This window comes from Chionomys nivalis, chromosome 17 (assembly GCF_950005125.1).
Source record: "Chionomys nivalis chromosome 17, mChiNiv1.1, whole genome shotgun sequence".
Classification (NCBI taxonomy): domain Eukaryota; kingdom Metazoa; phylum Chordata; class Mammalia; order Rodentia; family Cricetidae; genus Chionomys; species Chionomys nivalis.
In genome coordinates this window covers 8,458,570-8,483,393 of record NC_080102.1, presented here as the reverse complement: position 1 = coordinate 8,483,393, position 24,824 = coordinate 8,458,570, and the positions used below count along the sequence as shown (strand labels likewise).

Here is a 24,824-nt window from a genome sequence, read left to right as displayed (position 1 = left end):
TCTCTCCCCCCCAAGCCACACACACCCTCCCTCAAACAGGAAAACGCATTACCAGGCAGACACATACATAAGGCATCACAAACAACTGTGATCTGATAATTTATGACACTCCATTCTACCACAAACTACATTAATTTCTCTAAGCTTCAAATTTATATTTATTTTTATTTTGGACGTATGGGTGTTTTTGCAGGTACGTATGTATGCATGTATGCGTATTCTTGGTGCTCACGCGAGCCTGAAGGAGGTGCCAGATGCCATGGCAGCGGTTAGAGAGGATTGTGAGCTACATGTGGCACTGGGAACTGAACCTAAGTTCCCTGCAAGAGAGATGAGAGCTCTTAACAGAGCCAACTCTCCAGTCTCCAAATTTCTTTCTTGAAATGAAGTTTAAGATTCAAAATCACTCCTAAAATCCTAATTTTATGAAAAGAAGCTAATTTGAGAATAACTGGACTACTGTTGAAATAGTTACTCATTAACAGTTTAATAATACGCTTTCAGAAAACAGCAGCACTGACCTCACATTTCTGTTTGTTTCTATCTTCTATGCCCAGAAATTGATGTTCTTATGATTAAAGGTCAGAAGATAGCCCTTAAGAAAAGATCCTATCTGCTGGATGAGAATGCAAGGTGCTAACTGGCAATAAGATGATTTTCTGTTATACGGAACGGTCTTCTTGCTTTAAGACAGTCTATGTGAAGCAGCATTTCAGATGTGTCAAACCTAAGTTCCCGGGAGCAGTGGGTATATCAGTCAGGAACACCCATGGTTGAAGTCTCAAACAACTGAGTGGATGTTTCTCGCGCAATAGTAAGCACAGCAGTCGCTGCGGCCCGTGCTGGTCAGGCATGTGGCAGCGCAGCCCATTGCTGTCTAACTTGTGCTTCCTCTCTGAAGTGGAACTATCATTCTCTCATTTGCCATTCCGCGGTTCTAATCAGCGTGGGAAGTCAAGGCATTTTTCTGACATTCAAGAGCAGGAAAGGAGGCAAAAAGCATCACTTCACCAACTTCACCTTTTCCGTTGAAAGCAGGGCCTTTTCAAAAGCTTCTGTTCATTTCACAGGCCTAACCTTGTCAGATCTCACACCTATCGCTGTTACCACACATCATCCGTACCTAAATCTACGTAAACCACAAAACCTGAGCTTCTCAGTTGCATTAAGAGTCCAGATCATATCCAGTGCTCAATAGCCACGACTAAGGGAGCCAGACAAGACAGCAAATGCTTTCCATCCAGCAAAAGCTGTCTTACCTGACTGCTGACCATAAGGAGCAAACCAGCTCTGCTCCCTATGAGTTACGATACCTCCTCTGGATTCTCTAATCCTGAGGAAAGGAAGTTCTGTCACTACCTGAACAAAGTAACTCACTGTAAATAAAGAACAGAGATCGTCAGAGCACCTAAGCAGAATCTTATAAATTACTACTATTAACAATGTACTTCAATGTACTTTCTTGGCAGGAAGTTACTTTAAAAAGGACTTTAAAAAATAAAAGGAAACCAAGGTAAGCAGCTAGAGGAGGAACTAAATTACTTACCACACAAATACAAGTGCAGAAGTAAATTCTTATCCAGTGACTGGTGGGGAGGACAGGAGAGGGAGAAAAGGTAACGGGACAATGTGCAGGCACTACGTTCTTTATGGCAAACATAAACGTTTCATAATGCTGGAAATGCAGGTAGTAGGTTTGTGTACACAGAAAGTAGATCTTCATGCTCACAGATCAGTAGTGGAAAATTGTCTTCATGTGGGCAGAATTAGTTCACAGAAGATACCATGTTTCCATTCATGACCCATGAGAGAATAAAGTGAAAATACCTTTAACACTGAAGTTTAGATGAAACATTAAAAGTAATTTACTGGTACAAAAAATTATTAAGAGTTAAAACTGGCTGGTAATGAAGACAGTTGTTGATTTTCCGCACAAGCCCTAATGACAGATGGTGAATATAGAGCCCTGAATAGACAGCTGTCGAGTACTTAGTGCTCAGTCTTCTCTAACCTATATGCGAAATGCTGCTGAAGGCAGAATAATGGCTATGGACCACACAAAGAAAACGACAAGAAACTGTAGTAAGGAGGTGACTGTATATGAGAACTGTAATAATTTTATTCCTAAAGACAGTTTAGATTTTTCCCTTCATACCCAAAACTAAGTAGTCCCAGTGATAACAATATCTTTCACTGATATTTCTATGATCCTAAACATATTTTCTATATTTCACAACTAAAAGTTGTAATAAACACAATGTGTAAAAAGGCCCATTTTACCTTCAAAACATTTTATGGACAAAATGTATAAATCAAAAAAATTTCAGAGATATTATCAAGTGTAGAGAATGGCATAATTTAAGCAAGACTTATTATTAGAACAAATTAAAATAATAAACATTCACACAGGCCACAAAATCCAGTCTGTCACTATAAAACATTCAAAGTAACTTGTTTCTGCAAGCTATAAATTTTGTAAATTTATCAACACCAATGAGAAGAACTTAGCTGACAAATGAGCTCTATAATAGCATACTAATTACAATATAACAAAAGAAACCTGGATTTTCATGCATGAGTTTAATAAATCATGGTTTATTTTTAAGGTAAATGGGGCCAACAAGACAGATATACAATCAATAGGTCTTGAATCTCTCTTCCATGGACTCCCTCCAACTCCCTGCTTATCAATACAAGGCAAGTTGAGGTTTATTTGAACACATTCTTTATAACTGACCTCTTCAAAGAAAATGAATGCAAACAGCACTTGGCATTTAGTAAATAAGTCACAGGCCAAGACGTTCAGCTGTACAGTTTTGAAATCTAATGTCAAAGAGTCTCTGCAACCTTAAGACTGAGTGATTTGCAATGTTTCCAACATGTCTTCAACTGCCTTAAGAGAGTATTTGGTTTCCTTCTTACTTCGACCTGCAAACTAATTAGAAAGAAAAAAAGAATTCAATTAGTCTCAAAATCACTGCAAAGTTCAAACATCACACTCATCGTTATATTTTATTGCTAATAAAAATATGATTACATCATCTGTGTGCAATCACGTGTTTTTCAAAACAACAAACCCAGAGTTTTACGGACATTTGCATTAAATATTTCACTACATGTACTTGGGTAGTTTAAGCTGATTTTAATTAGTATGATAACCTATAAAAGCTTAGATTGGATTTGAAAACTACCCCAGATCTAGACTCTAAAGCATTTATGGACCACTGTATAACTTAAAGGAAGTTTAAGCCATACATATAGAGGACAGCAGTTGCTATCTACTTGCCTACCATACAAACAGATGTTTGGAATGTCAAGCAAGTGCACAAATGAAAGGACTTTAAGCATTTCAAAGTAAAAGTGCACACACTTTAACATTCTTTAGAATAGGTCACATTTTTAACGTCTCAGATTTGTTAGTTAACTGGATGATATGTTTCTTGTTTATTCAGATTAGAATTTATAGTGAAAACCAAAAACAATATATTAAGTTCTAGGTTTGTGTATACAAAAGTAAATTCACAATACTTTAAATTTCAAAACTCATGGACTTAAATCACTGGGGAATCACTGCTGAATACCCCATGCTGATTTCAAAATGAGTTTTCTAACTGTGCTGACAGTCACTACCGTTTACATTAGCTTGATTAAACACAACAGATTTACCAGATAAATGATTGTTTCTATGAGGGAGGGGGAAGTCTATTCTACCTGTAGTCCTTACTTTCCCATGGTCAAAGTATTGATTAAAATGTGGTATTAACAACATCTATTAATTCTAACACATTTTCCAGCAACTACCTTATGACAGTAAGTAATACTTGATTTACTATGTGTTTATTTCTTTCGTAACTTCTGAATTTGGCAAACTATTCAGGACCTGTCTAGAAAGACAGGATGAGCGCACAGGTAACAGGAGCACAGGCTTTGTGACTGGTCACCTCCTCTGACCTGCCTACATTCAGTCACTCCTCCAGCATTAGGTGCTGCAGCTCCATGTCTACTTGGCAGAAGAGACAATTAGAGAGTGTGTTAGTGATGGTACCGTAAACACAGGAACCCTGCCTTCCATAATGCAACATCACAGCTTAAGGAAGGGAAGTGGGAAAAATAGCAGTTACGGCTATGAATTATGGCAACATCATATTTAAAACTTCATGAAAATAATTTCTCTTAGCAATTAAAGACTATAGAGAAGGTACGCATCTTCCCCTATCATCTAGTTGATAAATTTATCTTTGTGGGATTTGGAAAGCACAGAAAGGCTTTTCTTTTACTGCTCATTCAGTATAAACAGGAATGGCTCTAATCACAACATTTATGGACTGATTTTGATAAAAAGTCTTGACAGGTTGGGGGAAAGGGTATAAAACAATTATTCTAATTTATTATTCTATAATTATTCTAATTTTATCTAAAGAGCAAAGTGAAAATAAAAATTTTGGGACACCTTAGCATCTATTTTTAAATATAGGATTGTTAAATTTACATATAAATATACTTTCAAAAGTAAAAGCATGGTTCTTCAAAGTTAGCTGATAAAAATACAGACGTTAAGATAGTGTCACCACTACTGACAACCACTACAATTTAGGACAAACCAAGTTACCTCAAACGCATGTCAAAACACATTTAAAAAGTTGCAAATATAAATCTATCATTCCAAGTTCTTCCTGACACACAATTATCTAGTCTATTCCAGAATTATATGGCAATTGAACTGATTAAGCCAGGACCTCATTTTTTCCTCAAATCATGATTTAATTTTCCATTTTCTAAAAGGGCAGTAATAGATCCAGCTGGACAGTCATAATAACATATGGATCTGAGACAGACAAATTTAACAGTATATACAGAAAGTGTTGATCTGGAAAATTGTCAGCAGATTTACAAGAAACTTCCAGCGCACTAAACCAATGTCTGTTCTCCTCAACACACTACACCAATTAGTTAAAGAGCAAGCAGTGGCCACGTTTTGTTTTATTAAGAAGAAGCAAAGAAAAACTGCTGATAAAACTCCATTTTTTCAAATTTATAAATATGTAGAAAAACACTGCAGTAACAAATATATATTTTATGTTTTATACTGGTTTATATGTCTTGATACACGTTCCTAAATTCTCAAATGGCTCTTAAAGCTTTATCTAGTTACAAGAATGTGGGTCTGGAAGTTCTACTTCTCAGATCATTCACAGATTCTGTGTTTACCCCAGTTATACTCATGTGAGCAAACTATTCATGCCTGGCTTGTGGATCTTAAAACAACAACGACAAAACTTACCAGAAAGAACATAGGAACAACCAAACAATAAAAGCCTCATTCTCAAATGTAGAGCCAGTGATGCATCCACTGTAACATCAGTGAAACACTGTCCTTGTGGGTCACCCAGTAAGAGTGAGAAATTGAGCCAGATATAGGGATGTATACCTATACTCTCAGTACTCTGGAAGCTGAGTCAGGAGGACTATGTGCTGGGTGGTGGTGGCGCATGACTTTAATCCCTGCAGTTGGAAGGTAGAGGCAGATAGATCTCTGTGATTTCGAGTCCAGTATGGTCTACAGAGCTAGTTACAGGACAGTCAAGCCTATACACTGAGAAACTTGGTCTCAAAAAACTACACACAAAAAAATGTATTCATGTCATATCAAAAGTCAATTCCTGGGTAGCCATTTCTAATAAATCTAAATAATCATATATTGTACACACCATCACCTTGTGTTGTTATATTGTTCCTATCTTTGAAACACATACATACACATACACACATACAGAAGAGATCTGGGCTATGCCAACTAAAACACAGACTAGATATTTATAAGCATTCTGAGTCATAATATGCTAACAGAATAATATTTTCTATGATACATAACATATATAAATAAAGAGTATTTTTAACAGTATAATTAGGAGGCAAAGAACTTTTTTAATAGTCCCAAACTTCTCTAGCTAAGGATTGCTAAAACAACATTAAAACAAATGAACACAAGAGAAAACTCAGGCCGGGCGGTGGTGGCGCACGCCTTTAATCCCAGCACTTGGGAGGCAGAGGCAGGCGGATCTCTGTGAGTTCGAGACCAGCCTGGTCTACAGAGCTAGTTCCAGGACAGGCTCCAAAACCACAGAGAAACCCTGTCTCGAAAAACCAAAAAAAAAAAAAAAAAAAAAAAAAAAAAAAAGAGAGAGAAAAATCAGCCCTTAAATAACACATTTCAAAAAACATCATTCACAAGCAATTTTCTAAACATTCCAATGAGATCCTGTGGCCAATAGCAGCAGGAAAAAAAAAATTACCAACATTAGTCTCCCAAAGAGTAATACTTGAGTTGATGAATCTACAGATAGCCCAAAAAGGTTGGAAAGCATCTTCAAACCTCCAAATCATAGGCATGTCAGAAAGCTCATGTAAATATGATTAAACAAATTCAACAATGTAGGACTTCAATCATGCAGCCAACACCTCTGGTTCCCAAAGCATAAACATTTCAAAACTCAAAGAAAATACTAAAATCTGAAAGCAAACTGAATAGGACAGAAACGTGGAACTAGAGGAAGAAACGATAGAAAGAAACTAAGATGGGATGAACTGCAAAAGAAAACCAACAGTCAACAGCACAGGGCATCTCAAGCTCAGGCAACACCTGAGAACCAACAGTCAACAGCACAGGCATCTCAAGCTCAGGCAACACCTGAGAACCAACAGTCAACAGCACAGGCATCTCAAGCTCAGGCAACACTGAGAACCAACAGTCAACAGCACAGGGCATCGCAAGCTCAGGCAACACCTGAGAACCAACAGTCAACAGCACAGGCATCTCAAGCTCAGGCAACACCTGAGAACCAACAGTCAACAGCACAGGCATCTCAAGCTCAGGCAACACCTGAGAACCCGAGACCTACAGAATTCTGTGGAGTCCAAGAGGACTGCAGCCAGCACATCCAAGCCAGGTCTATCTGTGACAAAGAGCAGACCCCCAGAGCAGTTACAAAGGAATGCTCGGTAACAAAGAGGGAAGACAGAAGAGACAAGTGAGAAAAGCTACCCCATCACAAGCCCAACTCCATCCCATAGACACATCCTAACAGCCCAAGACCTCATTCCAATGTGGAAACAAGAACGAGAACGTGAACAAACTCCAAACTATCTTATTATGTTAAAAACAACAGAATGACAGAAAAAGGAGAAAGAAACCGAGTAAAGGGCAGGAAGAGGAGAAGCAATGTATTTATAATTGAAGTCTCGAAGGAGAACATTGGAGCAGAGGATAGAAATCGTAACTCTAAAAGTGTTCTTTCTCAAATAACAGGGCTGACTGCTGTAAACAAGGGGTCTGTGCACTTAGAAATACTGATCCCAAAACAATCAACAAAATATATCACAGACCTCTGAATTTAAAGATAAAGAAAAAATTACTTTGGGCAACCAAGCAAAAATCTAAATCATTTATGAGAGAAAGTTGGAATGGCATTAGGTTTCTGGATAACATTCTATCCATAAGTCATTGGGAAAATACAGTTAAAACATGTAAGTAAATGTAAGCCAAAAAGACTATAAACTGTCAAACTGTCCTGTAAATACAAATGTGGTTTAAAAAAAAAAAAACAAAAAGTAAGCAGGTAGTTTTCTCATGAACAAATTTCCCAAGAAAAAAATTTCCTGAAAAAAAAGGGAAAATTCCCTAGAAATGAGCTGCAGAAAACTAACAACTAGAGAAATTGGATATGTGCTCTGAAGTGCACACGGACAATGCAAGCTTTAATAGGTGGTCCGGTTAGTTCACCATGAAGCCTTTCTTTTGCCTCTTATTATTTCCTGAGATACTATCAATGCAAATGCATTCTCACGTCCAATATGCTTCTAAACTGTATCCTCTGGTTTAACTTCTGGGCTTTATAATTTCTTCATATTTAATAAATGAGATTTACAAATTAAAGGTTAATTATATCATTAAACTAAGAGATTGTTTTGCGGGGAAAAGGTCAGAAAGGAAATATATGACACAGGTCCAAGGCAGTAAAAACAACTTCCAATAACAGACGTTTGTCTTTGTAGTTTACAGAGACCAAAGTGACAAAGAAAGACATCAAGCAATCTACACACCAAGATTGTCAATACTGACCTGATAAGCCCTGTTTATTTGATTAGCAGCCCAACTGGCATATTTGATGTTGTCCTTTTTCATTTTTGCACTTGCTTTTGGATTAGAAGCAATATGACTTGCAGACTAAAAACAAAAAAGAAACATCAAAAACAAAATTCTTTTCTAGCTATGATAATAAAAACATGCAAGAGTCATGGCTGTAGATAGTTGATAACACATTTTAAAATATTGAAGCAAAACAATTTTAAAATAAAAATAATCTTGAATAAAAATAATGCTCAAAAATTAAAATATAATTTAAAATGGAGCATAATCCAAAATAACAAGACAAAGAACATTTTAAAGTATACCTAATATTATTTAACTATATATCTACATCAGCTCTTAAAGATAAAATCTCTAACACTGTGGAAGTGTACTTTATAAACCAAAGCATTTTACTTAGGATATTATTATTTCTTCTTACTTAAAAATATTAAATCTCCAATATCAGATTATCAAATATTAACAGAAAGAACTTCAAAAACAAATTAGCAAAACTTCCTACATTAAAAGGTGAAAATATATTAAGGCCAATAGAAATAATCTAGCTTGGGAAAAACAAGTTAGAGATCTCTGATCTAAGGAGGAGACGCACCTCTAATCGCCTTGTCATTACAGTGCAATCGTACTCTACAGAACAACCTGCCTTTAAAAACTATGTAATTCAATGAACCTGTAAACCTTCAAAATAACAGGTTGGATTTAAAATATATCTTTACACTTCTGGGAAGAGGAAGGTTGAACTTTGGTCGTATTCCTAAATACACCTTATTCTTATAAGGATCTGCCTATGAAACTCAGGAAAGGCTAAGTTTTCTTTTAAGGTGTCCTTCATGGTCTTTGTGCTCTCGCCTCTGAAGTCAGTGGGTTATCTGCATTCTTGTGGCAAATTTTTTATATGAAATCCAGGTAATGCAGTGGTTGAATAAAATCCAAATGCCGGGGCTGGAATCCCACCTTAAAATAGGAACTGTATGGTGTGTGTATCTCAGTTGCAGCATTTATGAATTTCAGGTAGCAATTAGAGTATGTGCTTAAACAGCTGATGTGAAATGAAAACCAGCACTCAGCAATGTCCTGTACAAGCAAGGAATTATTAGTAAAAGCTGTCATGCAGCTTTAAAGATGGCCATTATTTCTTAGATACTGCCAACACTGGTGCATCTCCAAGCCACTGTAATTGTTTCTGGCAGAATCAAAGAAAAATTTCTTCAAATTCTTTGAGGTCAACTTTAATCACATTTTGTTCCTGAAAATTATGTCATTTGTTTCTTATCACTTTATTTTCAATCAATTATCTTTCACTGGCTTCAACAAAAATGACTTTCATCAAGAGTCAATAAAAAGAGACTAGTATAATATTGACAACTCTAATTGAATTCAGTAGATTTTTAAAAAACCATATGAATCTGAGAAAAAAATGAGGGGGAGGATATTGAGGGAGTAGAAGGTGAATTTTATAAAAACATATTCAAGTTTGAAATTCTGAAATGATAAACTTTCAAAATGAAGGAAAAACAAAAGGGAAATTACAATGTCAAAGAACAAGGGGACCTGTCAGTTTCCCTGGCCTTTCTGACTGCAACCAGGTACCAGTCTTAACAATATTCTAAAGCTCCGCAAAATATCCTGCTTCTTACAGTTCTTGTTAAACATTTTTAAGGTCTTAATTGGCTATGCTAATTGATAACTATGTAACTTCACAAATAATTTTCAAACAGTTTTTCTACACCTTTAAAATATTTAAAATTTGATATACTATAGAGTTTTTTCCTAATACTTTTTATTGGCATAGGTTAAAATATCTTTTATATTTATAATTAGGAAAGAAGTACAGTAATACTGGGTACACACCCCAAAATATCAAACAAATGAACAATATATATATATATATATATATATATATATATATATATATATTATGCTTTAGTATCTAACATTGTTTGATTCTGATATGGCAAACACATCTCAGATGGACTGTCACAGAGCAAAGAAGTACACAGCATCACAGGGAAAGCTGCTCTGAAGCCTCCTGCTCACAATCAATATGCTCATCAACACAACCAGAAAGCACGCAGGGGAGACCGGGAGGCTTAGACGCCAGACTCTCTAGAGTAAAGCTGAACATGCACACCAACTCACCATGTAAAGCCCAAACAGAGCTCTCATGTTTCGGTTGTTGAGTTTCAGTGCCTGTGCAAAATACTTTCTTGAAAGCTCAAGGTTTTCAAGTCCACCTTGGGTGTATTTGACCTGTTAAAAGTTACAGATTGCTGAAACCTGTTTATTTTACTATTTTGAAACGTAGCATGCTCCATCATAGATAGGCATTAAGTAATGAGAACAGATATTCCATAAACAAATGCAGCATGCTAAAAGAATTCACTGTAAGGTAGTTAATGTAAAATTTAAAACACACACTTGCCCTTGCCGAATTATTCTCTGCTATGAACATAGGATCAGAGTAGCTATTATAAAAAATATTGCCACACTAAAAAAGTATAGCACAATTTTCATTGCAATGGTCTTGCTGAGGCACAACACTGTCGTTTCTATTACTGGTATTATAAATCTAGACTCCAAATAGGAATTCTCTATTTTACATCTGCACTTTAATAATGGAAGGAATAGTCCTTTAATATCCTTTCTTATGAGGTCTTTATAACATTACAGTAGTCAATTAAACTATGACTTCTAATACTGTGCAAATTAAATACATATTTCTTATATTTCATGAATTGCCTAGAATATGTATTTAAAAGCCATCATCTTTATAAATGTCTCAGAAGGAATTAAATATTGACAAATGTGATTTAACTGATTCATAATTAGGAAGATCAACATAAATACTGTATGAAACTACAAAGAATTTTAGCACTCAATGGTGTTATAAAGTGCCGAGAGGCTGGCTGCCAGGAGGAAAGCGGGGCTCACTCACTTCCGCATACTGCTGACAGTACAGGTGGTTGTGCGGGTTGCTCATCATCAGCTCCTCTAAACAGAAGGCTGCCTTGGCATAACTGCAAAATATTAATGGGATATAGAGATTTTAAGTCACAAACTTTCTTAAACATACTTTAAAATAATTTAAAATCTTAGTGATATTAGAAACTTATTTCTAAAGCTATTTAAGCAGATTTAAAGCATTTATTAATTCAAAATCTAATATGTAAACTTTTATTGAAGTGAATAATAAATCTATGTTCAATCCCAAAGTAAGCTATGAATCAATGGCTATTACTTCTCTAAAAGTTGCATCATTACAGTAGCACCTACTCATCAACTGCACACACAGGCCCTAACCTTGGAGTTCTATATAGCATAGCTTCAATAAATTTACTATTAGTGTTTAAATAGCTAAAGCAGCAGAAGGAAATACAGCATTTAACAAAATACTGTCTAGTTGCTTTACAACTTTCAATATATCCTACAACAAAGACTTTTCATTTTTTTAAGACTTTTCATTTTTATATTCAAATATAAAATTAGGTTTTTCTAAAGCTATCAATAATAGATGAAGTAGATCAGATATCCCCTCCACTACTATTAAATCAAGTGGTGCTGAAAACATGCGGAGAGAGCTGCCAGGAGGATTCTGATAAAAACAGCTTTTAGACCACGTGATTCTAATTCACCTTAATTTTATATGCTTAAAGCTATGTAACCATCCTCACTATTTACAGAAAACCCTTATGAATGCTTAGCTGTTGCAAGGTTTATTCCCAGTGAGGTAGTGACCCCACTCAACAGAACAAGGCTAACTAAAGTTACTTTTAGTATTCATCAATGTGTGCATATTAACACTTTGCATCTTTTCTGAAATATATACTCTAAATCCACACTTACGTACACAGTAATAAGTAATTTCATTACGTGTTCATTGTATGCCCTGTAATATTCAAAATATTTAAGTGTATTAATCCATTTTATCTTACAAAAACACCCAAAAAAAGTAGAAATTAATGCTGATTCTCTGCAGAGAGAGAGGTACAGGGAGGTCAGCTACAACCCAGGCTGTACCACTGAAGAGAGCCACGATATAACTACTGCCTGACTTGCCTGGATACAGCTCCACACAGCACTATGAAAACTTGTGTTGGCAATAGTAATGAAATTGTCAGCCGATACAGCAGTCAAACACACAGGGAATAAGGAATCAAATTCACCCTGGAAACTCCCAAAATCATCTATTTCTGGAGGATCTTACACACAGATTCCTAGCCAACTTCTGCAGTTTTTTAGCTCTTCTTATCTTTATATCTAAAACTTAGCATTCGTTCTTGAAAAGGTATCCACTAAATAAGCAGACAAATAAAGGACCAGATACAAATCTAAAACAAAACCATGGGTGACTCATCTAAGAGCTACTTATCTAAACAGTAAGGAGAAAGCACTCTCCGTATGACATTCAGTATCTAAAAATGCTCTTTTATCTAAGATGCCACTAAAAATTCAAATTAAGGTTAAAATGAAATGTCCTCACAAGATTTAAGTGATTTTCATGCAGCATACAACAAGGGAAGGCAGGGAACAGTGCAGTTAGGTGGGTGGAATTTTAAGAAAATCTGATCGTGACTTTATGTTTTATTGGAGTTTCTAGGTTTTCTGCATTAGGTATTTTTTTTGTTTTGAAAAAAATAAGATTTCCTTGATAATTTGAAACTTTAAAAATGCTTTTAGTTAGGGATCTTCAAAAAGTACAAAGAAATTATAAATGATTGCCCCCCTTTATAAAAATAAAATCTAATGTGAGAATTTCTAATGCATATTGAACATCTAGTTTTCTACTGAAATACTGTATGTCGCCCCATCCTGAGCATATGCAGGCTTATTTATATACATTTACTCTAAACACAATTCAGCAAACAGATACTTTACCCTGGGAAGAGATTTTGGCACAACACAAGGTGGAAGAATGGCTCCTGGATGTAATATGCATTCTACATGACAGCTATGGCTTTTATTCTCAAAGCCACTTTCACTAAAATCATGAGCATGATTCCCGCAGTCGCTTGTAAAGACCTGGGCAAAGGCAATATACACATCTCTTTCTGTTTTATTTCTGGTGCCGCCTGTGTGTAGTACTGAGAGAAAAGTTAACTATTCACACACACAAGAAAGTGTGCATGGGAATCTAATTCTATTCTTTCAAAAGGAAGGCAATGTGATATCATTCAGATTTAGGCCTAAATGAAAAGAGAAGTAAGCCTCACACCCTACTTAGGTTGGTGCTAATGCTACGATGCTTGTAAACCTCCACTAGGATTCTGCACTAATCCTTGCTCACTAGGTTTTCCTCTTGTCACTACGGCGATAATAAAGCTAACAAAAACATTAAATACCCAATAACCAAGTTCTTACAGCATTCAACATTCTTGATCACACTTACTTTTTAACCCAGGCAACCGGACGCTTCTGCTCGGGAAGAGTTGACTCTTTTAGGACTGAGGTTAATAAATGCATACAATTGACTGAATTTTTAAACAGCAGGGAGCATAATACTCTTTGTATATGAGAACAATTTGAACTCTAAATTTCACAATTTTGATTTCCCAAAAAAATAGCTTAGCAAAAAGCCTTTCAGATTCCAAAGGATCCCATTTGTATTTAAAAGAAAAGTTTATTTTCTGGTCAAAAATAATTTAGTAAAGCCAAATGACCCAGTTAAAAGCTATTGACATAACTAGCAATTTTTATTTATTATTTTTTACTTATTTGCTCATCTAATTAGTTCCTCCTCATCTACAATGACAGGTGATTGACTTTTTTTCCCAATCTTCTAGAAAAGAGTCTATTGAACTTTACAGTTTCATTCTTAAAGTTCTACGTGTTTTTAACAACTTACTCATGTTCATTGATATAAAGTTCTGCGAGTTCATGCCAGGCTTCTTGGTCTCCTACAAATCTGATAGGAGAAAATAAGGGAAAAGAGTATGTGTAAATGTTCTATAAATGAAAAAACTAGAAAATCAAATGCAAATTCCATTTTAATTAAAAAAAAAGATTTATCAGAATAACAAAACACAATCCCCTTGTAAAACACTCACTGTTCCAAATACTCATTCAGCTCTCGAATGGCCTCCACATTCTTCCCCTGGGCTTTGCGAATGGCAATCTTACGTTTTCTTGCAGCCTATGGGTTGACATTAATAAAGGATTAGGTCCTCATGAGTCCCTTGGTTTTGTAAAGAAAGTAATTTGACTGTGCAAATTATTATCTCAATGCCAATGAAATTCCATTGTGGAAGAACTGCTTGGTGAGAGTTTATAAACATCCCCATGACATCCCACTGGGGAATTCAGACATTCCTCCAACAATCAAACATGCTTTACTTTTGATGCATGCAAAAACGTATGCATCATTTCATCCAAATAAATAACCATCCAGAGTCTTGTAATTACAAGCCAGCAGGGAATCTTAATCTCTACCCACCCAATGTTCTTCACTCTGTCTCATTCGGAGGGTCACCATCTTAAGAGGCAGTGGAGATTGGGGGGCAGAGGGGGGTATCACACAGTTGACACTTGAATGACATTAAACAAATCTGGCTTCTGACAATTTTCTTTCACAATTTTAAAAGAAAAGCAAATTACTTATGAATCTTTAAAAAGAACAGAATAGAATAGGCCTTGATAAGAAAATTATGTTAAAACTTACATTTTAAAGTTATAAAAATGATAAATAAGGAAATTAATGTTACTAATTTATGCATTCTTCAATTAACTATGAGATAACTGATGTCTGCCAAGTACTGTGCCAGATCATGAAATGATAACTAAAACAAGGAAATAAATAATTTCTTAAAAAAATTATCTCATGAGAAAGATGCATTTAGTGCAAAGTTAATACAGTTAAGAACAATGGCAGAGATATCCAGGATGTCACAGCAAAAGAGAGGAGATCCCAATACACTGTGGCACCGTGGGAAGAGTGAGGAAGAGAGGCTGAGAGGACTCCAGATGTAGATACCCACACTGAAATACAACAGCCATAGTGTGTGGGACACTGCACCCTGGCAGAAACACACAAGCAAAGGCATGAGGAAAACCACCACAAGTTCAAGACCACAGTAAGTCCTGCAAAGGATTGCATGTAGATCACCTATACCTCTGCTAAGTTCAAATACAGGACAAAGAAAATAAAATATGACTAGGAACAAGTAGACCTTATTTATTATAAACATGATTTCTTGCTCTATGGAATACATTTTCCCCAAGATACAGACAAAAAAGGGAAAATGCATGAAACCTCTTTAAACTACTAGGAGTTACACATAGTGGGATGGACTTCGAAAAAGAGAGAAAAATCAAAAGAGACTCACTATCAAGCCTAAGAAAAATATAATGATGCTAACAATATTTTAGTACTGATGTATTTAAGAAAATATATCCTTGATTATTCAGCTCAGGCTAAAAGGACCGGCACACAAAGCCACACAGTAAGCATACTCTTTCATTTTGTCTCTTTTTTTCTTTGGAGTTTGGAGAGATTTGCTTTTGTAGGTAAAACAGAAGCTCAAAATAAGTTTACAATTTAGGAAATATCAAGAACTCACAAGTTAAAGTTAAAGCTTTGAAGGTAAATCAAATTTTAGGTCCATTAGAAAAATGTTACACTTAAAGTGGGAACCTTAAGTACTGAAAAGGAGGCATAATCTAGCTCATTCTGTCTCTCATCTCTTCTCCCTCTCTGTCTCTCTCTTTTTTCTTATTTTGAGACAAGAGTGTCACTATGTAGCCCAGGCTGGCCCTGAATTCATCCTCCTTCAGCTTCCTAAGACCTCATATTCCAGGACGACACTACTAAGCCTAGAGAGGAAACTGAGTTGTTCAAGGAAATAAAATAACTTTAAATAAGAACATCCAGCATTATTTGAAACATGATTAAATTCAAAATAAAATTAGCCTACTTTTTTCACAAAACTATTTTTCCATATGTAGTATAAGAGCAAAAGAGTATAGGTTTTGAAATTAAATTGACGAGTTGATTGGTAACTGTGACCAACTTTCTTACCTGCTTTAAAACTTGCTCCCTTCACTTCCTTTCATGTGCCAACATAAAGCAACTAACAGTGTAGGAGCACATGAAGAGCTAACTGCTACTTTCCTTAAGCCTTTGTCAATGATAACATCTGTATTCTAAGCTGTACCAACCTATACTAAGATCTTTAAAGATGGGCACAGATTTGCTTTGCTCGTTTACGCCTTGACCCAATGCATACAGGTATCAAAGAAGGGACAATATTGCTACACAAATACCATGAAAACTTGTTGAAAATTCTGGAATGAAAAGCTACAAATTAGATAGTCAAAGAACAAACAAGAAATACAAATAATACACTTAGAATGATAGTATAAGGTGTTGTATGAACAGGCATAAACACAATGATGTGGCATGAGTCTCAGGAAAGGTGTTCTGAACACACCCAATGATGCTGTGACTTGTTCTCAGTTATTTGATTACAAAACCATTTCTCTAATTCTCTACTGTTGTGACCACCAAGACCTTTCAACATGTGCAGAATAATTTGTAAAGCTGTACTCTAAAGTGATCCAAGGAGAATTATTTTTAATATTTAAAAATAATTTATTTTGTTGGGATTATAACATAATTCCATCACACACACACACACACACACACACACACACACACTTTTTCATCCCTCCAAACCATCCCAGGTATGAAGTAGGTGCTTCATTCTTCATTTCTGGTCAAAATGGAGTAGAAGACACAGATTAACTTTCCTGCCTATAAGAGCCAAAGAACTGGACCAAACATATCAAGTACGTATTTTTTATGTATAGAAGGATATCAGGTAATAAAGAACTGGTTCCTGAGAAGTGAAAAACAAGGTTGGTATTACATTTATTGTCTAATATCTTGCGGAGTCTTTAAGACTGCTGAGTATAGATGGAAAACCCAGAGTGAGACCAGAGGAATGCATGAGTTCAAAGGAAGGCACTAAAATTCCACAAAGATCAAACATGGTACAGGGCACGAGATACTACTGAAAATGGAAAACGGAGAGCGAAGATGAATAGCTGCAGAGGTTCCCTGTAAGCACTCAGCTGTACACTATTAGTGCACATCAATGGGCAAGCAAAGCATGGCCAGGCAGACCACCAGAACAAGGATTTGGGGTAGACCGTAGATTAGCACTCTACCAGACTACACTTTAGTCTAAAATGTTCACCCAATATCATTTTTTACTTCTTGCTTGTACCTTTTCTTATTCAGTGATATGTAGCAATTTTATGAATTTTTCTAAACTTTTTATCTGGACAAATCTTGGCAGAAATCAATTTAAGTATTAAAATGTGTTTTATATCTTGTAAGTAATTTCAATATCTGGATTAAGATTTCTATTATAAAAAAGGAAACTTTAAAACATGCTCTTTTTTGCTGAGGAATCATAAAGGGAAAGCTACTCAAGTCTTAAGAGCTTGCCATTTCTTCACTTTTTAAGTAGAGAATATGCAGAGTGTCATATATAAAAGTCTTGCTTTGTAATAACAACAGAGTTTCCCAGGGCTAAGAGGGGGACTGCAGCACATGCCAGTGTCCTCACTCACACTGAACAGTGCTGGCCACGGAGAAAGCGTGCAGACACAAGGAAGACAGAAAGCAGCTGCCTCGCATATTTTACAACTGAAAAGAACCTGAAAAATAGGCAGTGATAATTAAATCTCTTCATTTTATATAAACAAGAGTCATTCTCGACTTACACAGCAAAGCGTAAGGCTCCTGCACACTTTCAGTCTGCTTTCCTGCAGATTCTTGTTCTCTGGACACTTACCACTCAGCTGTCCAATCACAATTCACAAATTTTCTCCCGGAGTCAAACAATACATCTCCAGAGAGCCACAGAGACTGTGGGTTTGAATGATTACCAAGAAACCAGAGTAAGGTTCAAAAAAAGGTTTCTCTTGGCTTTTGAATGCTACTCAGAGCACATGGAATGTATGTAAAGAAAAGAACTTGATTTTTCTATCGTGACTTTCCAGTGTGAAATTCACTAGGAACTGTGTTCAGGAAATGGGAAGGGCTAAAAGCACGTGTCTGCCTTTATGGACACTCTATAGTAGCAATCACAGTTTAGTTGAATGACCTTTGCAGAATGAAATTTTTGCAGGAGGTACAAAATGAAATCCCAACTCTATTCACCTTTGTGGCCTATCTGATCATGATCAATGGCTGTCTCTAGACCCGAACTGCCATTTCAGAGTCTGTTAGCGCATGATGTTGGCTAGGTCTCCTAACTCCTCTATGACCTGGTCCCCTTATAAATACAGTAACACCTGACAAAATTATAGGATTAGTGATAATTATCAGATGACTCATAAATACTCAGCTCCACAAGGACTCACAGTAAAGATTCAAGAAACACGCCATTTCAACCCTTAGTCTTTTCAACTCCAGTATCCTCCTGTCATCTGCATGCACTTACCACACCTCAGAGTCACAGCTTTCCTCTAAGGTGGTGGTAGAGTAGAAAATATAACATAAGCTATTTTAAATATGCATGCCTAATTGACATCAGAATTAACAAACCCAGAAAACATTAAATAATATCTTCTTTGCTGTCCCCACAGAAATTAGAATTGTAGGGGCTAAAAAGATGGCTCAGTTGTTAAGTGTACTTTCTGCTCTTCCAGAGGACTTGATTTCAATTCTCAGCACCCACATCAGGTGGCTCACAACCACTTATTCCCCCCGCTACAGTAATTTTTAGTTTTAATTCTGAAAAATTAAAAATGAACCTTAAAAACGACTAGAAATTTAGCCTGTACTAAATTCAATAATTTATTCCTTAATCCTAATCAATATTCTGAGTTTAGAATTGGATACATTGTACAATACAATATAGTTATGAAGAAACTGTTTGCAGCAGTGCAAACTACTAAAAAAGTAACAGACCACAAACAACTTACTCTACTGCTTAAAACCGAGAACATGGGTCAAAAACACTTCCTATAGCTCATTGTTTTCCTCAACAGAAACCAAATAAATAAGAGGTAGTACCTGGTTTCAGAGAATTGACTCTTCTAGGCGAAATCTATTTACCAAATATAATATACATATTTCTGCATCCTCAATAGGACACATAGGATATTCTCATTTTTATTTAAATAATAAAAGGGAAATGACACAGGAGAACCAGATTTGAGGGAGAACAGAATTTGAATAGTAATGTTCCTGTAAGGTTTTTCCAGCTAAAATTACATAGAAGTTATAAGTTTAAAATGCCTATATTCCCCAAATATGGGTGGCTGACAAAGAAACATTGAAATCCTGGTGTGGGACAATTCTATATTCTGTCAATTATGTTTTAAATAGATGCTGATTGGCCAGTAGCCAGGCAGAAAGCATAGGTGGGGCAACCAGACAGGAAGTAGAGGCGGGGCAATGAGAACAGGAGAATTCTGGAAAGAGAAAAGCCCATTCCTCTGCAGTCCTGTCCAGACACTAAAGAAACAAGATGTGATTACTGCCTCGCTGAAAAAGGTACTGAGCCATGTGGCAAACACAGATAAAAATAATGGGCTAATATAAGTTATAAGAGTTAATAAGAAGCCTGAGCTAATGGGCCAATTAGTTTATAGTTAAAGTAGACCTCTGTGTGATTTCTTTTTTTTTTTTTTTTTTTTTTTTGGATTTTCGAGACAGGGTTTCTCCATAGCTTTTGGTTCCTGTCCTGGCTGGCCTCGAACTCACAGAGATCCGCCTGTCTCTGTCTCCCAAGTGCTGGGATTAAAGGCGTGCGCCACCACCGCCCAGCCCCACCTTTGTGAATTCTTTGGGACTTAACGATTGCGGGAACTGGGCACAACAGAAAACTTCAGCCAACAAATGGCCCCCATAAGAAACTCAGTCAACATCACCCTGAACCAAAAAGTGAGTGCCAGGTCAGCCTACATTACTGTGCTGGCTAGTTTTGCATCAACCTGACAAAAACAGGAGTCATCAGAGAGGAGGGAACCTCAACTAAGAAAATGCCTCCATAAGATCTGGCTATATTCTTTAAGGGCAATTCTTAGTGATTGATGGGGAAGTCTCAGCCTACTGTGGGTGGAGTCACTCCTGGGCTGGTGGTCCTGGGTTCTATAAGAAAAGCGGAAGGAATCAGGAGGAACAAGCCAGTAAGCAGCACTGCTTCATGACCTCTGCATCTGTTCCTGCCTCCAGGTTCCTACCTTATCTGAGTTCTGTCCTGATTTCCTTCAAGAATAGTTATGTGAAAGTATAAACCAAACAAACTCTTTGCTCCACAAATTCCTCCCCAAGTTGGTCATGGTTATTTCAGCAATGGCAGCCCTAAGTAGGACAATTTAACATAGAAATCCTGTCTAAAACAAACACACACACACACACACTCATAAATTGCTTTAAATTTTAAAGGATCACGAACAAATCATCAAATTAGTTCCATGCCTTCTAATAACTTAAACACAATTGGACTAAATTTGCAAGTTTAATAGAAGATATGAAACAAAACACATCTTTTAAAAGATTGCATGCAGAAATAACCTCTAGAAATGAATTAAACGATTACTGTATTCCCCCACCCCAATAAAACACAATCTGGAACTCCCTGAACTCTAGATTTCAGGGCCCAGAAAAGAAGAATTGCTTAGCAAAGGAATCCTGGTTCTCCAGTCACAAAGAAAGTGTGACCTCAAAGTATTCCCACAGGCACAGAGGCAATTCTATTTAGTTCCAATATAAAACTTAAAATACTTGATCAACAACAACAATAACATACACATACAGAGACATAGAGACACACAGACACACACACATGGAGATACATAAATATGCAGCTTGTCTGTGCATTAAAAAAAATTCCTTGAAAGCAAATCATAGTAAATCAACAGTATGCCCAAGGGAAGAACTTCAGTTCAGGTGCAGGACTGACTTAGTTTTTTCCCACGTGTCATTTTTTTAGTATCTATAATTTTTAATGTGATTATCCGAAACTTTTTGAAAAAAATATTGTACAAATTTTAAAAAGTGGGTAAGGAGAAAGTATCCCTTTCCACACCCTTCCCAGAGCTCTGAGAATGTAACTCTAGCCATCATGCTCCTCCCTCCCTGAGGAAGGCCTGTACTTTCTGGGAAATCTTGTGCAGCCTTCACATAGGATTTAATGTCTTTTTCCAACTCACTGCCTTCATTTCACTTAAGCCGCATTCATTCTTTACAGCCTCTGAGGGTCAAAACTCATGTAGAAAGTCACAAAAGAAACAAAACTTAATAAATCAATTCCAAGGTCGAAAAGATGCTTGTCATATAATGAAACCTCCTGAGAAACAAAGACAAGGCAGGCCTCTATCTAAGGCACCCTCTGTCTGGTGCCGAGAGCAAACACGCAGCGCTTCTGATGGAATAATGAATGTGTGTGAATGAGGAGGGTCTTTAAAAGTGGATGTACAGATCCATTTCTTCATTAAACACAGAAGCACAAGACAAAAGGGTCAGATGGTCAGTGTCAAACAATGCAGGACTTTCATCTTTGAGGTTATGCCAAGAATTTGCTTTAGAAAAAGAAACAGAGATGCCTTCAACACAGTAACTCAACTGTTTAATACTAATGTGAAGTCTTCTAGTAGATATATTAGTTTTAAATTTTGAATGGCTTTGTGTCTTTCCCCTCAATATCCAATATACTGCCTTCTTCCTAAGGGTAAAAGAACAGAATTGGCCTTTATTGCTATGCCACAAACATTTTGGTGGCTCAAGAGAAGTGCTCAGTAAGTACTTAGGAAACACAGGAGGAGCTTATCTGATTTATTTCATAATCAATAATACATTTGAGAAACCTGAATTCAGTCACCTTGTTCAACATGTCTAACACTTGGATCTACTTGCTGAATACTCTGAAAGGAATAAAATGGATTTCTCTTTAGCCAGTCTTAAAAAACAACTAAGGTTCATAAAATACAAAATATGAAAAGACAAAGTCATTATCTCTCAATTTGTTTTTTGTAAGACATAGGGTTGCTATGATCTGAACTTTTCTCAAAGTTTTCTATATTCTGAAAACCATCACCAAGAAAGGAAATGTTACCATTCAAAAATCAACAATAACAAAAACAAACAACTAAAGCATACTCCTTACAAATTCTATGGGAAATTTCCCTAAGATAATACTAAAAGTAGGAACCTGGTATCCATGAAGTATTTCAGCTACTATAACACTGTCACTTGATGGCAAAAGCAGTAAGCTGAAATGGTGGGTTATGATCAACAGCTGTACAAATATGCTTTAGAAATTCATTAGACACTTTCCTTTATTTATTATTTAATTATTTATTGTTAAATAATTTCTAATGCTAATATCAATCATTTCCTTAGGAGGAACTGCCATTGTTCTCTTCTTTTCTGTGGTGCGGCATACACACACACACACACACACACACACATTGTATTGTAACAAATAAAGCTTGCCTGAGGAACAGAGTTTGGAGAGAGTCACTTGTTAACAACAGAGGCCAGGCAGTGGTGGCACACACCTTAAATCCCAGCAGAAGCAGATGGATCTCTGCGAGTTCAAGGCCACCCTAGGCTATATGAATGATCCAGTCTGATGTGGGATTTCCCTCTGTATGCTGTAAATACCATTGGTGAATAAAGAAACTGCCTTGGCCTATTGATAGGGCAGAACTTAGGTGGGGAAAACTAAACTGAATGCTGGGAGAAAGGAGGCGCAGCAGGTAGAAGCCATGGAGCCGCTGCCGGAGACAGATGTGTTGAAACTTTCCTGGTGGGCCACAACCTCATGATGATACACAGATTAATAAAAATGGGTTAAATTAAGATTTAGGAGTTAGCCAATAAGAAGCTACAGCTAATGGGCCAAGTAGTGATTCAAATAATATAGTTTCTGTGTGATTATTTTGGTTCTGGGCTGCCAGGACAAACAAGCAGTCTCCTCACTACACCAGTCTCAAAGAGAAACAGAGCCAGCAATTGGGAGTCACAAGCCTTTAATCCCAACGTAAGGGAGGGACAGACAGGAAAGATATGGCTGAGCAGAGAGAGGATTGTAAATTGGGAGGAGACAGGCACTCAGGGCATTCAGTATGAGGACTTGTAGAGACAAGATCATCCATTTGGTCTGAGGATTTCGTAGAGGCAAGAGCTGGTGGCTGGCTGTTTTGCTTCTCTAATCTTTCAACTTTCACCCCCTAATATCTAACTCCAGGTTTTTATTATCAAGACCAGTTAGAATCTGAACTACATTTAGCATCTAACTTTTGGGCCCGAACTCACAAAATCACTTCTTTGTGGCTTTGTGGCCAGCAGCATATGGAACTACACAAGGCCAGAATCAGGACCCCACTGGCTAGGTTTTTTTTTTCTTCTCCATATGGGTTCTGGCTTTCCCTGGACCCCCTTCTTAGGCTACTACCAAATTAGGTAGCTGACTTGAAATCCTCTCAGGCTCCTACTATTCTATGCATTAGCAGTCAGCAGATCTTCATCACCATCACCAGCAGATTTAGTGAGGCAACTGGAAATCTTTAAAGGGAGGAGTTAGTTAAAAAAGGTTTTTTTCCTCCCACATTATAAAATGGGAAACACTATTAACGATAGAGTTAGGTTCTGTATGAGTATACAATGAATATTTTTAAAATGGAATTATTAAATGAAGGGATAATCAACTTAACTGGGATTGACATGTCAATTATCATTTAATAATCTTTATTGTCAGTTTAATAATTCTTGGTTTATCCCTTAAAAAGCTGATTGATATGACAGCCAAGATACAGGCCTTAGAAAAACTTATTAAAAGAGATCATGGAGATGTTCAGATTCAGATAGAGGAATTTAAAGGAGAACCAATTTCAGCACTGCATTATAAGGTTAGAGAGGAACAGTCTAAGGTTTTCAAACAACCAACCTTAATTTATCCAGTCACCTTATAGGAACTGCCAAATGACAGATATTCCCAAGGCTGTTTAAGTGCTCACTGGATTCCTGTGGAAATGTTAGATTTAAGTAGATTCAAGGAAGCGACAGTCTCACATGGCATGTATTCACCTTTTGTGAAGCGGATGTTAAACTTATGGTCAACTTGTAATAGAATGATCCAATCTTGGAGCCTGGTCCTCAGTTACAATGAAGGACCTGGTGAAAAGATGAGGCTAAGACCATTGAAACATGAAGTATGACTAGAGGTATGGAAATCTCCCAAGACTACTTCTTGGAGAGGGAGATTGCACTAATGTACAAAGGCAATCTTTATATGATGATCACATCCTGGCTTTATGCCTTGCAGCAGCTTTGAAAGCTTGGAACAGAATTGAAAAAGTAGGAAAGAAAATTGAGTCATTTACTAAAGCCAGAAAGTGCCAGAAAGAAACCTTTACTGATTTTTTACAAAGATTGATTTCAGCAGTAATTAGAATGATACCAAAAAATTCAGAAGCTAGACAAATAATGATGGAATCACTGGCTTTTGAAAAATGCTAATTCACAATGCAAAAGGGTAATTACGCATTTAAAGGCAAGATTAGCACCCTTAGAGGAATGGATCTGAGATACAATCAATATTGAATCTCATATCCATGATGATGCCTAGATAGAGAAGGTGATTTTTAGAGGTTTGAAGAAAAACTGAAATGTCAAATGTCTCAATTGCAATAAGCAAGGTCACCTAAAAGAGGACTGTAAACA

At 36.5% G+C, this 24,824-nt stretch overlaps 1 protein-coding gene across 3 annotated transcripts in view; it reads right to left on the bottom strand.

Annotated features, from left to right (window-relative positions):
• Positions 1-2,083: 2,083 nt before the first annotated feature.
• The window catches only part of Emc2 (ER membrane protein complex subunit 2), a 36,129-nt gene continuing 13,388 nt past the window's right edge, over positions 2,084-24,824 (bottom strand). Inside the window, exons 6-12 of one of the 3 annotated variants that reach the window (XM_057792575.1) lie at positions 14,191-14,276; positions 13,989-14,048; positions 11,082-11,163; positions 10,286-10,396; positions 8,120-8,224; positions 6,900-6,953; positions 2,084-2,935 (exon numbers count right to left, since the gene is read on the bottom strand). In XM_057792575.1, coding sequence (XP_057648558.1) covers positions 2,849-2,935; positions 6,900-6,953; positions 8,120-8,224; positions 10,286-10,396; positions 11,082-11,163; positions 13,989-14,048; positions 14,191-14,276 — 585 coding nt within the window. In that variant the 3' untranslated portion in view covers positions 2,084-2,848. Of the gene's footprint in view, positions 2,936-6,177; positions 6,260-6,899; positions 6,954-8,119; positions 8,225-10,285; positions 10,397-11,081; positions 11,164-13,988; positions 14,049-14,190; positions 14,277-24,824 lie in introns of those variants that run through there. The other 2 variants (XM_057792576.1, XM_057792577.1) reach the window with 2 other exon arrangements.